The sequence below is a fragment of the Hoplias malabaricus genome, chromosome 2 (genome assembly GCF_029633855.1).
Source record: "Hoplias malabaricus isolate fHopMal1 chromosome 2, fHopMal1.hap1, whole genome shotgun sequence".
NCBI classification, from domain to species: domain Eukaryota; kingdom Metazoa; phylum Chordata; class Actinopteri; order Characiformes; family Erythrinidae; genus Hoplias; species Hoplias malabaricus.
In genome coordinates, this window is record NC_089801.1 from 44,651,203 (window position 1) to 44,667,871 (window position 16,669).

At 41.0% G+C, this 16,669-nt stretch overlaps 1 protein-coding gene across 1 annotated transcript in view; it reads right to left on the reverse strand.

The window, feature by feature from the left end:
* The window catches only part of LOC136676743 (deleted in malignant brain tumors 1 protein-like), a 98,308-nt gene that overhangs the window by 16,109 nt on the left and 65,530 nt on the right, over positions 1–16,669 (reverse strand). Inside the window, 3 exon segments of the mRNA XM_066653950.1 lie at positions 2,999–3,193; positions 3,290–3,604; positions 3,720–4,034. Coding sequence (XP_066510047.1) covers positions 2,999–3,193; positions 3,290–3,604; positions 3,720–4,034 — 825 coding nt within the window.

The window sequence follows — 16,669 nt, forward strand, 5'->3', positions numbered from 1 at the left end:
ACACTAGAGGGTGTTATCAGATTAAAATCTAAAATGGAATAAAGATTTTAAACGCTCAGATACTCTATCAAAAAAATAAAAATTAAAATTTTAAAAGGGGAACAGAGATTTTACACTAAGGTATTTTTAAAAGAATTTCATCTGTAATGACAACTTTTAAACACCAGAGGGCTGCTAAACACTTATGTTGTCTCGGCGGACAACCTCCCAACCACTAGAGGGTGTACGGGAATCAAACGTCAAGGGTAGCACCGCTTGACCACAAGGAGGAGCAAGGGAGGACACGCTTCAATAGACGCTAGTTATGAAGTATTTTTCCCTGCAATTACGCACTTATACCACAAGAGGGAATTTGTCTTCCTCTGTTTTGGGGGCGTTTTGAATTTCCCTCCTTAGTTTCAGCTCCGCCCCTTCAAAGGGGTTCGTTCCTTTCTGAATATGATTTCAGTTTAACAGGAACAGCTGACGAGAGCAGACTGCTCTTCATACAAGCCGTATTTTCGGCTGTTTAATAACCTCCCAATCGCCTAGCGCGCGATCTCGTTATTAACGCTGGTAGCGACCCAGTTTAAAACGAACGGGGGTATTCGGTTCGGTGGTCTCTCTTCGCCGGGATTTCGCGGCGGGAGGTCGAATCCGACGGCAAAGTCTCACAGCGGAATTTCGCGCAGTTCAGACGTGCCCAGGCCTCAATTTAATGCATGCAAAATGGCGCAGAGCCGCGCTCTTTCAAAAACAACCAAGCTTATTTTCTAACCGGTATATATCACAGAACAGTTTTTCAGCAGTAACAAACACAACACGAAATTACCCACATCAAGCTTTGAATCTCAATCGTTATTCAGCAACACAAACAGCGGAAAGTATTTCATAAACCCAAGCTGATATTCAGTGTTTTGCAGTTTGTTCATTAAAAGCCTTTTTCCGGCCTCGCGTGGGCGCCAATAAAATATATATATTTTATATGTAGTGGATGTTGGTCATACACCCCGATACATATATATATAATTTTATAATTTGTTTTATAGCCTTGACCTTATTCAAACTCCTCCAACCTCTGATATTTGACTTAATGATATTAATTAAGATTTATAATTGGTTTAAGCAATTAAAACATTAATAATTAGTTTGAGAATGAATAATAATCATGCTAAATGAGTTCTTCAGGATTTTCAGAAATTCTAATGAATAAATTGCAAACACTGTGACTTCAAATAATGAGAGTTTTATTAATAAAAAGAAGATATTTAGTTAACATAGCACAACCTTGTAATCTCACGGTGTCCGGCAGGGGGAACTGATTTTGACCTTAAGGTGAGCTAGACACTTCTAACTTGTGACTAAATTGTTGCTAACTAAGGTTAATAAATGGTAAATTATAAAGAGGGTTTGTTTGGACATCAGCTACTGAAAAGGTGTTAAATACGCTAGCTTACTCGTTCGCCGTTTCACCGAGCCGTCGCGTCCTGTTGTTTAATCTCCGTGTCCCGGGGTGTTCTCGTCGTTCCCACGTGGTGAGAAGCAGGCCCGCTTATGGAGGATCTCTTTACAGTCGATTTGAAGACCCTCGATTCCGAGCTGAGCTGCGTTGATCGAGATTTCCCTTCTTCGGTTTTTCACAGGCGTGGCTGGTTTTCCACCGTAGTGGGGAGGCTTTTTCAGAGTATTAGCTAGTCTCGTTGTCCAGCTTTCCAGGATTGATGTCTTCAGGAATCAGCTTATAACGTTAATATATCTGTTATCGATTACTCAAACGGTTGATACCTTACTTTGGCCACAAATAAGTTTCACCCGCCTTGATCATTCGTGAGATCACACTTCGATAGGTAATAAACATAAACAAGATTAAAGGAAAAGAAAGATATTCAAATTACTCGACGTATTAGTAAAACTTCATACTCTTAGCTAATTTCGAGACGTCTCTCGTAAGCTTTTCTGAAGTCTGAGAGGTTTTTCTTTGTTTGTTGTCGGCGTCCTCTATTTTCCAGTTCCTTTCGTGGTCCGTTACTTCTGCAGAGTCCTCGCGACTCTTCAAACTTCGAACTCCTTGTCTGTCTTGCTGTTTGGCCTTTTCAAGGCTGGCGCGGTCACGCCCTAATGGGAGGCGTCCTCTTTCTGATTGGACGCGAGTCCAGACTCACGTGACTCTCGTGAGGGAGAGAGAGAGAGAGAGAGAGTAGGAGGAGGGGGTTTTGACTCTGTGATTCATACATAAGGAATATGAGTTTCTCGTATCAAAATTCTTATACCTGTTATCAACCTATAACAATGAGTACATTGGACTATTAATATCAGACATTTACATAAGGTCCCATCTTGAGTACATTGTTCACGTCCAATTCGTGATGATACGCTGAAAAATAAAACATTAATCCATTTTCTCTCATTCAGAGACAAAACTGATCTTTGTAATAGAAACAATCGGCATTATACATCATTTCATTAGAAGGTAGGCATTCATCTGAGGGTACAGAAAGTGACATTCATACGTTCGTTTATACACAAATAACTCAGAGAACGACTATTTTCGCTATTGTCTTGCGGCGACTCCGGGCGAGGTGTAGTTCCGCCAGTGTCCATTTGGTGTCGTTGTTAATCCGTGTTTCAGCTGTTGGTTCACGGGAGTTCACTCGAGGTCACTTTGGTTTGAACATCTGTTGATCTCCGTGAAAGATAAGGATTAGACATTTAGGTGCCATTGTCATAAAAACGGGCCGTAAAAGCTCTCTTCTTTGTTTGAGGTTCCTGTCTCTTTAAGTTAGTTATCTCGACAGTTCCTGTTAGTTAAAAGAGAGAAGGGGGGTGTTGGGGCCATGTGTTACTTAAAAGGGTTCTTTTGATGTCTTTAGATTGGTTGTGTGTGTGGGGGCTGCTATGTTGCAGACGAAAAGTCTTCTGCAGACTGGAAAAGTTTTAATTCAAAACTTTTCATTTCTTGATTGTCCGATATTCATATTTGGCTCATACTCCACTACACACGTGTGTGTGTGTTCAGGACTGGATGAAGAGGAGGGGGAGAAGTTGAGCACAGAGCCACAGCCCAGCTGTCTGCAGACCACAAAGGCCTCAGACACACTCCAGGAGTCCAGCAGAACTCTCCTCCAGTCCTGACTGAAGTACACCTCCACCTCCCCCTCACACTCCCTCCCTCCAGACAACCGCACTCGCCCCTCATGAAGAGCCAGAGAAGAGTCTGGAGAGGAGAATGATGAGTTAAATAAAGTATTAATATAGATTTGTTTTATATTATATATTACTCTAAGAGGATATGAACAGTTTTAGATCTTACTCGTGCAGATGACTCCAGCGTCCTGTTTATGAGAGCATGCAGCTCGACTCCATGATGAAATGGGACATTGTGACAGGTGTGTTTCGTTTCCCTGACAATCAAACACATCAGCCCAGATCCGGTCACTCCCCTCCCCAAACCAGTCTGACCCCAACACAGCCACAGCACTCCCACACTTCAGCTGACCACAGAGGACACTGGCAGCTCTCATATCCCAGCTTCCATCACACACTGTGCCCCACTCACTGAGATACTGGAGCTCCACTCGACCAGAACACGAGTCCCAGCCCTTCTCCAGACGAGCTTCTGTGTGACCTGAATGAACATCATATTACAGGAATTAGCTCAGATAAGTGCAGACCACTGCTCACAGAGTGTGACAAGCAGAGAAGTGAACTTTTTAAATAGAGTTGAAATATTTATACTTTACCAGAACACACCAGTCCCACATCATTATCATGAGTGCAGTTGTGTCTGAGTGAAGATGATATTGGGCAGGAGTAAATCCGAGGTTCATTTCCTCTACAGTGAAGCTCCTCTGACCACATCTGGACCTCCCTTTGGCCAAAAGCAGCTGCTCCCAGCACCTCCACAGGACGTCCGTAGCCCAGCTCTCTACACACAACCTCTGCATCTTTCTGATCAAAGTCAGCATCACAGACTGTGCCCCATGTGTTCCCATGAAGCACCTCCACTCTCCCAGAGCACAGGTGAGGACCATCAGTGAGTCTGGACTTTCTGTGAGCTGTGTTTATTTCAGTTACATTCATTATGTGAAATTCACCAAATACACATCATTGTTTATTTTAAGTTTACTAGGGAACATAAAGCAGTGTGTTCTTTGTAGGTGTTCAGCATTTGTGCTCACTTATAGAATAAAATATAAACTATATGATATATGACAGTGGTGCCCAACATTTTGTATATGATTACTTGCGTTTGTGTGTTTATGTAACTTTGTGTAGTTTTATTTTTTATTTAATAGTTAATACACTTCATATACTAATGACAGAGTTAATGAATGTGATACAAATATAATATGGAATTCTACATAAAATCATGTAGTGGTGTGTTTCCTGCCTCAAGACAAATAGAAGTTTAAAAAATGTGGGGCATGTGTTCAGCTGTATTTCAGTTGGACTTCTTAATTGTAATGGACCTAAAGGGGGCCCTTACGTGAATTAAGCTAAAAAGTGGTGAGAGTGAAATATTCCCTCATCTCTAATTTTTTTATATATATTTTTTTTAAATGAAGAAATGTGTCAAGAGTGAAAAGCTTACAAATCAGTGAGACTATCTGGAATAAATTAATAAAATATTCCAGGGAAGACATCCATGAAATCTACTTTGATGTAAGAGCGGCTGAATAACGTCACATACATCCAAAAACTGGTACACTCCAGGCCAAATTGAATCACTAATTTAATTCATGGAAGTATTACATGCTATTAGGCATGTTTCAGTCATGGGTGAACAGTTTGAGACTCGGACTCGAGACAATCTTAAGTCGCTCAAACAGTGACTTCAGGCTCGACTTGAGGCTCGCCTTCAAATGACGACATGGACTCGAGATATGGGACTCGTGAACAATCTCTGTGTAATGTAATTTATTATTATTATTACTATAATTATTTTTTTATGTATATCTTTATTGTTTGTTTAGTGACCTGCATTTAGTTCCTTCCAAGCGCAACAAAGCGCATGCGCGCAACCACAGATATCAGCACTGACAACGGTCACCCGCTGTAGCTGAGACTTTTTTCGCTCAATTTGGTTATAAAACATAATTCTTATTATTGCTTAAATTTAGCTGGATTTTTATTTATAGCAGTACATGGACTAAGCCTATAGGCTGCATATCTATTTGTAATTATCTGATTAATTTGGCCGATTGCTGTTTATTTTACTGTGCTGTATGCAGCAAAGCACAACCTACCGAATTAAATGTACTATATTTTTATTCTTGCTTTACAAGAAATTTCCCGTTTAACAATAAAATAATGTCCACTCGCAGTGGCTTAGCCCAAACTAGTCCAAGCCCCCCTCAGCCAAGTGCTAATTTCTCCGCTTGAGAGTTGAGATTCGACTTGGACTCATAATGAGAGACTTGAGACTTGACTTGGACTTGCCCCTCAAAGACTTGAGACGGACTTGCAAAAAAATGACTAGTGAACATCCCTGTGGGTGAATAATTTTTCATCCAGTGAGCTTATGTTGTAGTTTTTAATAGTGTGCACTGCTGGAAAATGTAGTTCTATTTTGGGTAATATTTATTCAGTTAGATCTTTTTCACATGTGCATTTTTTTTTGTCTGGTTGAATCAGTTTCTGGTTTGTATTCACCCTTGGTGTGATTTGTTTGAGCAGGTGTGAATACAGTAATTGCACTCAGGTGTGGACCAAAACAACCATACTGAGAATAAGTGGTCTTGAACCAGTCCCCAACAATCTTAGGACCGGTTTCTTTGTGGTGAGAATGTGATCCAGCCAAGATCCCACCCAACTATCAGATATAGGCTGCAACTCTAAACGTCTCCTGTGTCCAGGTGTGCTTTGTATCAGACACAGCCCAGCATAAAGTTTACTGTAACTGCTTATCCAGTTCAGGGTTGCGGTGGGTCCAGAGCCTACCTGGAATCACTGGGCGCAAGGCAGGAATTACTATCCACTTGTATTACCAGTAAAATACAGTTTAGGGCAACCTGGACATTTAGGGCAACCTGGACATATACATCATGTATATTCCAATCCTCCAAATGATCCAGGAGTTGTTCAGAAACAGTGACATTCACAGCAAAATCACGGAGCCTATCTCTCATTTGACTCAGTATATGTCATACCGTGATGGGACTTATTTCCGTGAAAATGAGTTACTCTCTACTGATGAACTGACACTGGCAATTCAGTTGTATATTGATGAGTTACAAATTGTTGACCCTCTTGGCACATCTCGTAAAATTCACAAAATTTGTGCAGTATATTGGGTCCTGGCCAATCTACCCCCTAAATATCTATCAGGACTACACACTATAAAGCTAGCTGTGTTGTGTAAACACAAAGACCTTCACATGTATGGTTATGGAGCTGTACTTGCACCACTGTTACATGATTTCTGTACTCTTGAACAGGATGGTGTCTTTCTTGAATCCATTGGTCAAAGTGTCAAGGGTACTGTTATATGTGTTTCTGTGCTGACAATTTGGCTGCTCATTGATTAGATGGATTTCTTGAGTCTTTCAGAGCAGAGTATGTTTGCAGATTCTGTCTGGCCACTAGTGAAGAATTTCAAGTTCATGAAGTTGGGGATGGAGAATTTATCCAGAGAACCAAAGTTAGCCATGACTCTCATGTTCACAATGTTGTAATGAATGACACTTTTGAAAGCCAGTATGGTGTAAAGGGAGACTGTGTCCTTCATGAGTCACTACAATACTTCCACCCAATTACTGGTTTCCCTCCAGATGTACTTCATGATTTTTTGGAAGGTATTGTGCCCATCGAACTATCTCTTTGAATTAAAGAGATGGTCAGAATGAAATATTTCACACTAGAGCATCTGAACCAAAAGATCATGTCGTTCCCCTATCAGTACTCTGATAAATTTGACAAACCTCATCCCATTCCCAAAACATTTATGTCCAGAGCTACAATAGGAGGTAATGGACATGAAAATGCCACTCGGCTAAGAATGTTTCTGCTACTTGTAGGCAATCTGGTGCCAGAGGGAGATGCAGTTTTAATGGAGCTGAAAGTTGTGGTAGAACTGACTTTGTGCCCATCTTTTAGAGATGAAACCTTGGACTACTTTCAACGCAAAATTTGTGATCACAGGCAAACACTGCAAGAGGTTTTTCCTATGTTTAGACTGCGGCCTAAGCATCACTATGTGGAACTTTGGACCATGCAATTTGAAGGAAAACACAGTTTTTTCAAAAGGGTTGTGCATGATGCCAAGAACTTCAAAAACATTTTAAAGACATTGGCAACCAGACACCAGTGCACCATCATTTTTCAAACCCAAAACACAAACATGTAGAACTGAGTCTGTTTCAGTCTCAGCTTTACCAAACTTTGCTCAGACATGCATCAAAGGAATGACATCTAGTGACACAATTTACAGTACTTTAAAGGTCACAATTGATGGCACTGATTATGTCATTGGCATGTTTGTAACAGTTGGAGTAAGTGGGGGTTTGCCAAAGTTCTGCAAAATTGTACAGATCTATCTTGTGAATAACGAAGTTTCTTTTCTGTGTTCAGAATTTGAATCGTGGTATGTAGAACACCTTCGTTCTTATGAGTTGTCATCCACAGGAGCTGCTCTGTCCATCCATCTGCTGTCTGAGCTCAGTGACAGTGTGACGTTCGCTGCTTACAAAATTGATGGCAGGTTATTGTTGACTCCAAAGAGGTTTATCCATGTGAAGTAAGTGAAGTGAGTGTCTTATTCATTTGTTGTAGTGATTCTCTATTTATTAAACAAAACTTTTTTTGGTTGAGTATATAAAATATAACTCTTATCTGGGTAGTCTCTTAACCCTTAGAACCCTATGCCCAAGCCTTGTGTGTAGTTTGTATATCTCATTTCTAGAAACCTAGGTGTATCATATTTGTAAGTTAACCCTTTGCTCATTTATGAATCATAAGGTCCATTAGAGCCATGCAGACTGTATGCAAAGGGTTAGGGTTCTAATGAGCAATTACTTTATATTTTGTCTTAGCAGAACAATGGCAGCTACAGAACCACAAGCCATGATACTGCGTGTTGTTGAAAAACACTGTGTAAGGAAGTTAAAACTCAGTTATCCACCTGCATCTGTTGAAGACTTGATCAGCATTTTGAAGGAGCAGCTAAACTTGGATCCAAACTTCATCTCTTTGGTGGATATTGACGAGCTACCCCAAAAGGCAGTTGTACATATTTCATTTACAGAACAGTCTGGTTCAGTTCTCTTGCCTGTACAGAAACATTTTCAGATGTGTCATCCCCTGAGCATTCTGGAGGATGGCCTCCAGACCCTTTTCCAATTCCAACATTTTCTTTTGATGTTGAGCTGTGTCTCAGAGAAGGTAATGCTAATTTTGAAAAGAATGAAAAACGTCTGAAGTTGACTCGAGACCAAAAACATGACATTTTAGAGAAACTTGTGTGATGGAAATTTGTTTATAGAAATGATTCATAATCAATAGAGATATTTTTAATCAGCAACGACCACGCATGCTTGTGTAACTGAAATTGTTTTATTCCTAATTCTCTGTGTGTAACAGCAGACTTATGTGTTTGTGTGTGTTTCAAATAACAGCATATCGACACCTTCCGTTCAATCAACTCCCTTTGTCTCCAGACCACAGAGGGGAGATAACTGAGGCCAAATGGGTAGAGGGGGATGCACAGAGCACGTCTGGAAAGGCGTTAGAAATACAGGAGAGAGTGGAAAACAAATGGTGGGAGACATGGAGTTATGGGAACAGGATACATTGAAAGGTGATTGAAATGTAAAATAGCGAACAGATGGTGAACTTCAAAGGGCTTTGCAGGTATAAGAGACGCTAATCAAGAAACGGTCAGTAGAGAGGAAAACAGTGTTGCGCGCAGCACCCTCTCCCATGTTAATAAATTGCTCTTTTATTTGATGCCGACTCAGAGACTCAGCTTTCTTATTTCTGTCATAATTTTCCACCACAATTTGGCGTAGTCGGCAGGATGAGCAACGGATTGTGGCAGAGAGAGGAGCAGTGAACACGGACCGAGGACGCTCTCCGGCAGAGACTGGACCCAAAGGCAGGGAAAGAAAAAAATGAGTACCGCAGGTGTATATTTGACTGATCCTCCCTCCGCTAACAATCCAAGCCTCATCTACAAACATTGGTGGTGAGTGACAGTCTAATTATTCGAGATTTATTATAGTTTAAACTATTCCCCTCCACCTCCTTTTAAACACTCCGTCCTGGATTAAGTTTAGTTACATGACGGTGTAATGTGTGAAGACTAGCCTGGTCATAGCGAGGCCTCTGGTGATAAAAAGTATCACTGGAGTAAAAGACTAGCCTGGTCATAGCGAGGCCACTAGTGGTAGACGTATCACTAGAGTAACAAAAGGAAAAGTGTAGCCTGCTCATAGCGAGGTCTCTGTTGATAGATGTGTCTCCAGAGTATAGGTCCGGACCATGGGAAGGAGTGCTAATAGTGTTAAGTAGGTAAAAGGAGGTGAGATGTTGTTGTTGGGGCTAAATTTCTCTGGGTCACTAAATCAAGTAAGAGAACAAGATGGGATCACAGTTAACAAAAAAATATATATATATAAAATTATACTATATATTTATACTAAAATATACTATATATTTAAATAAGATCAAGGACAGGGTGAAACAACCACCCGTGAGGTGCCCACAAGTAGTGATTAAACACTGTGTAAAAGAAAAGAAAAAGTACCTGTGGGGTGCCCACAAGCAGTGATTAATAATTTGAAAGGGAAAAAAAAGGGAAGGGGGCAAAACTAAACCAGTGCCTCAGAGTGTGTCCCTTTTCCAGCCGATCCTGACCTCGATGCCGCCCCGCCGAAAAGAACCGCACCAGAGAACAACCAAGCCACAGCAGCACCTGAGCAAGTGGCAGTGCAACCACCTCCACCCACCGGAGCACCAGGCCTCAGTGGACCCACATCCAGCACCCAGCCCCTATGTCAATCTGCAGCGAGAAATCGATGTGTTGGACAGAGAGCACCGAACCGTCTCCGCCCGAACCCAAACCAACGTTTCACGTGGAGGAGGCAGAGGAAGAGGACAAGGGAGGGGTCGATGGCGAAGCAGAGGAAGAGGGTTTGCCTGCAACAGGCCAGCTTTCCAGCCAAACGTGTTTCAAAGAGATACATGGACGAATCGGTGCTACAATTGTGGCAAACAGGGACCGTGTGTGTGTTTCAAATAACAGCATATCGACACCTTCCGTTCAATCAATTACTTTTGTGTCCAGACCACAGAGGGGAGATAACTGAGACCAAAGGGGGTAGAGGGGGATGCTGTCTGGAAAGGTGTTAGAAATACAAAAGAGAGTAAAAACAAATGGTAAAAGAGTCTGAGTCATACTGGGAACAGGATACATTGAAAGGTGATTGAAATGTAAAATAGCGAACAGATGGTGAACTTCAAAGGGCTTTCCAGGTATAAGAGGTGCTAGTCGAGAAACGGTCAGCAGAGAGGAACAGTGTTGCGTGCAGCGTCCTCTCTCATGTTAATAAATTGTTGTTTTACTTGATGCCGACTCAGAGACTCAGCTTTCATATTTCTGGCATAATTTTCCACCACAGATCACAGTTCTGTTCACCCCATCCTGATGATCTACATTTCTTCAGTGTAGACTCTAATCCACTACATTCCAGATTGGTCCTGATCCTGCTCCAATGTGGGTTTCACTGGGAACATTTACAGCCTCCCCAGAATTTAGCTCTCTACACACCACTGCAGCATCTCTCAATTTCTCTCATAAAAAAATATGACTTTTAGGATTTTTAATCTTCAGAACTTGGCCAGGACACCTCCAGTTTCCACAAGCCTCAGTTTTTCCCCCTGAGATCTCTACAGAATGAAACCTTCCTGAATTCCCATTGATTTAAAAAATGATTCTCAAGTATAAAATGGTGTAAAAATAATTCCAGTTGGACAAGCAAAAATGTAATTATGTGTTTAAAATGACATTTTAATCATGGATCACCAGCATCTCCACATGGCAGCTATCTGTAGATATTATGTGTGTGCCATTTGGTTAAGAATTGTGTAAAACATTATCTTTAGCCTGAATGATATTACTTTGAGTGAACTGTAGCATGGAAACAGTATTTGGAGCATTTATACTTAATTGTGGTTATTAATGATGGATTATTGTAATTATTATTATTATCCATCCATCCATTATCTGTAACCGCTTATTCAATTTAGGGTCGCGGGGGGTCCAGAGCCTACCTGGAATCATCGGGCGCAAGGCAGGAATACACCCTGGAGGGGACGCCAGTCCTTCACATGGCAACACAGACACACACACATTAATTATTATTATTATTATTATTATTATTGTCGTTGTTATCCATTTATCCATCCATTATCTGTAACCGTTTATCCAGTTCAGGGTCACGGTGGGTGCAGAGCCTACTTGGAATCATTAGGTGCAAAATGGGAACACACCCTGGAGGGGGCGCCAGTCCTTCACAGGGCAACACACACACAAATTAACTAGGATGTGGGTTTAATTTCCGAATCTTCAACAAAATCTTTACACGCAATCACTTCAAATCATAAAGGATACTTCATTTAAAAACAATAACCACTTTATCGATATAGCATAATTATTAGAACTTCATAGATGGGGATTAATGCAGATGAAACCCCTCTTATGAATCTTATTAATGATAAAATTAAGGTAATATCGTTATGTGTGACTAAATATGATCTAACTCTAATGTAAGTTAACTAGTGATTAAAATGGAATTTTATCAATGGACTAATTAGGCACCGACTCTAAAATGAGATCTGAGGATTACTGTTAAGTTGTTTCACCAACCGATGGATACAGCGAATCTGTTTAGTTGAAGCAAAGGATCCAGGCCTTGGTTCTGTCCTGCATCACAGCGAGTGCTGATGCTGCTCGAGGGGGGAGTGTTCACCGCGGTGACGGACGAGACGCTCTCATTTAGCAGAAGTGACGTAGTCGTGGTTCCTTGTCCAGACGGACTGATGACGTCGCTGTTCTATGGCATGCATTTGAGGCCAAAATCGTCTTAATTACAACGCCTGGACACGTAAGATTACCCCAAACAAACACGGTTACGTTGTGACACCTATTTTTTATTTATGTTTTTTGGTGCCCACTTTTTGGTTATGACAACGTTGAAACGTAATTCAGAGAGAGAGAGAGAGAGACACCTAAATTCTGAAGCCTACATTTAACTGTTAATAAGAGATCATTTGATGTGCATTCTTCCCTATCACTCCAAGCCAGTGGCAATTGCTCTAAGACGTGGCTTTAAACAGTGTGGAAGCAGCGAAGTGCAGCGAAACGAGACGAGTCATTGGATGAATGCTGGGCTTTGTCCCACCCATCGGACGCTCAGCGTCTCTGGGGGTCTATGGGGCAGTGGGCTGGCCTCGGCTGGCCCGGACTCTCAGCTTCTGCATGATGATTGGATGATCTGTCTGAGGCTGAATCCCTTTTGATTGACAGCGAAATGAGCGAATCAGCGATCCTTTGGTGTAGAGATCCGTGGGAGCACAGGCGGACACACTTCACATGGGCCAAGGCCGTTTAAGCAGCCTAGCTCTGCTGGCCATTGAGAGGACACTAGTCAAGTCCCTGGAAAAGACGCCTTGTTGGTACGACAGGGTCACAGATCATTTTCTAATAAAGGAACGGAGGGTAGAATTTATGTATAAATAAACCGACACATTTTATGATGTAGGCCGAAACTGAGCTTCCCCTCTTTGAAAGACCAGCATCCGCCACTGCTCCAAGTATCAAACATGGCCAATCTGATATTTATAAACACAGTGAAAACAAAGCTATTGAAGACTGCCTTCTGTTGTTAGCGGCGACAGGAAAGTACGTATTTAATCGTATTTATGCAAATTAGGCTGAAAGGCGATGGTGTGCATTGAGTCTAGAAACGAATGCACTTTGTTGCGATGTCAAAAACGGTCTGTGTATTCAGCTATTGAAAGGAAAAGGAGCAATATGTCAAACGAATCGGCTGTGCACTGTTCTCTGTGTTCTGAATATCGAAAAGAAAACTAACTTTACCGTGGTGTCGGAGCCTGTGTAAGTACTGAATAATATCCTCTAGTACATCAGCAGAGAACAGATTACTGACAGAAACCAATGTGAACAGGAGCTTAAAGGTGTGTGTGTCAGTGTAAGGAGTAAAAGATTAAAACACAACAATAAATTATAATTTACACAAGCACCGATGCTTTAACACCAGGCCCTAATACATCTGTAATGTAGTGACCAATAAACTGACCATCATCAGAAACACTGCCCTCAGACACAAGAGCAGTAACATAAACGTGAATATAACTGAACAGTGGAGGACTTTCAGATGAAGACAGTGTGGCTTTAAGGAAAAGTCCCCCTCTGGTCATGGATTAAACCCATAATAACTTTAAACTTTAAATCCATTAAAATGACATATTTGGAATTTATTCTCAATAAAATCCTCTAATCCCTTAATAATAACAGTGTTTTAATGGCAGTGATTTACTTTAACACTTGTATTTTCACATTGATAAATAAGGTCTTACAGAAGCGCTGTGGATCAATCCCTGTAGGAATTAGTTTTCTCACTCGCTATTACCTTATTAGAAAGAGAAGAGGAAATCTTCAAACATTTCAGTGACAAATCAGAGGAGGCATTTTCTTCTTTCTCCATTTTCATCAAAAGAGTGTGACGCTGATGGACAGAACTCCTCCTTAGGTTCTCGAGGTGTTTGTCTTTGTGTGAGGAGAGACGCTGACGGCAGTGTGCTGAGAGGGTCCCCAGCAAACAGGAGACTGACTTCAGAGAGAGGAAACACTCCAGTGGAGAAGAGCTTTAATGCTGCACCTGCACACAGCTGATCCACTCACTGATAAACACACACTCTGATTAACACACACTCTGATTAACACACACTCTGATTAACACACACTCTGATAAACACACACTCTGATAAACACACACTCTGATAAACACACACTGATTAACACTCACACTAAAAAACAACTTACAAACTTACTTCTGAGTTGCAATACAAATAAATACACACAGAAATATTAGTTCATCATTCATAAATACTTCAAATAAACTAAACCTGGTCAAATCTATTTTATTAATCCAGTCAGGATTGAGGAAAATGACTTTTAAATAATTCTTTGACACGTACTGAGCACCTCTCAATGAAATAAATGATTATAAAAATATACAGAATAATCCACAATGTAAGAAATGTAATAATAACAGTGTTTTAATGGCAGTCATTTACTTTAACTCTTGTATTTTCACATTGATAAATAAGGTCTTACAGAAGCGCTGTGGATCAATCCCTGTAGGAATTAGTTTTCTCCACAAGATGGAGCCAAAGGATTTCTAATGTCTGTGAAGTGCAGTCACACATTCACTACAGGGACAAAAGTTCTGTATTATTTTATTATTTACAGTGACTGCATTGTAATTAACATGATTTGTTTATGTTTTATTATAATAATTCTCCTCTAAGCACTTCTAGAACAGTGATTCTGTAGTGTACTTTAATTCAGAAATCAGAGGATGCCATCATCTAGCTGCTCAACAGAGTCTATACTCACCTGGACAAGCCAGCCAGCACTGTGAGGATCATGTTATTTTACTTCTCCAGTGCATTCAACACCATTAGGCCTGCTCTTCTGGGTGATAAGCTGACAGCGATGCAAGTAGATGTCCTCCTTGTGTCCTGGATTGTTGACTATGTGACTGACAGACCACAGTATGTACACAAGCAGCACTGTGTGTCGGACACAGTTGTCAGCAACACTGAAGCCCCGCAGGTAACTCTCCTCTCTCCATTCCCCTTCACCCTCTACCCCATGGATTTCAGCTACTGCACAGAGACCTGCCACCTTCAGAGGTTTTCTGATGACTCTGCAATAGTTGGATGTATCAGCAGGGGCGATGAGGATGAGTACAGGACGACGGTGAAAGACTTTGTTGCATGGTACAAGCTGAACCATCTGCAGCTCAGTGTGACAAAGACAAAAGAACTGGTGGTGGACCTGAGGAGGGACAAGGCACCTGTGTCCCCTGTGTCCATCAGGAGGGTCAGTGTAGACACTGAAAATAAACTGGACTGGGCTAAGAACACTGACACCCTCTACGGGAAGGTCCAAAGTCATCTTTATTTTCTGAGGCCCTTCAACATCTGCTGGACTATGCTCATGATCTTCTATGAGTCTGTGGAGGTGAGTGCTATCCTATATGCCTTTAAAAGCTGGGGCAGCAAGCTGAGGGCAGCAGATGCCAACAGACTTAACAAACTGATTCGTAAGACCAGTGGTGGTGTGGGTGTGGAGCTGGACTCGCTGGTGGCAGTGTCAGAGAGGAGGATGCTATCTAAGCTACAGGCCATTATGGACAATGGCTTTCACCCACTCTACGACACAGTGATGAAACACAGCAGCACATTCAATGCTCATTCAAAGACTCATTCCACCGAAATGCACTACAGAGCGACACAGGAGGTCTTTCCTCCCTCAATGTGTGACACCATGGTTCATCCGTGCAATACTCAATACCACATTATACTGTTCATATGTACAATAACAATATTAGTGTGATTCATTTTTAATGTGTGCAGTAATTCAGAGGTGCAATAATCTATAGAATATATTTTATATTTATTATCACAGCCAATGCCACTTTACTGTATTTTTAAGACTGTAAATGTGTACATATTGGAAATTTCTCTTTTCTCATTTTCTCTCTCTCTTTTTTAACATTATTAGAGAGTTTATTCTTTACATAAACAGTTGCAACGGTAACAGCAGCAATTTCCTTCTGGGATCAATAAAGTATTTCTGAATCTGAATCTGAATAATTCTAATAAAAGTTGTATATATTAATATTTACAAAAATGTTATTGTATCAATACATTATTGTTCTTGTAAATCACGACTAGTTATTAATGTAATATTCTATAATTAATGACTATTTATTTTAACTACAGATTTCCTAATAAACTGTCACCTGAAAATCTGCTGTGTGTCCAGAAGTTTGTAGACACTCTTCTAATGAGTGAAGTCAGCTACTTTAAGGTGGAGCCACTGTGGACACAGGTGTTGAGTTGTTGACACAGTGTGTATAATCTCCACAGAAGAGCAGTGTCTATAGAAGAGGACGCTGTGGAGCAGCTGCACATGAGCGGTCACCAGGCCCAATGCCCAGCGTGGACTAGAGGAGTATGAAGCATTTTCCTCGTTCTCTGAAGTAATGGAGGTCCATCAAATACATTTAGGATGAGTCTGTGATTCAGAACTAAATCAGCCTCTAACTTCACTAACGCTTCTACGTCTGAATGACATTAAATCCTCACAGGAATGTTCAAATATTTAGTGTAAATCCTTCCCAGAAGATAAGAAACTGTTGGTGCAGCAAAGTCTCCATTAAAACCTTAATTTCAGAAGAAACGTAGAATGAGCAGCTGTCCACAAACTTTTGTCCCTGTAGTGAATGTGTGGCTGCACTTCACAGACATTAGAAATCCTCTGGCTCCATCTTGTGGAGAAAACTAATTCCTACAGAGATTGATCCACAGCGCTTCTGTAAGACCTTATTTATGAATGTGAAAATACAAGTGTTAAAGTAAATGACAGCCTTTAAAACAC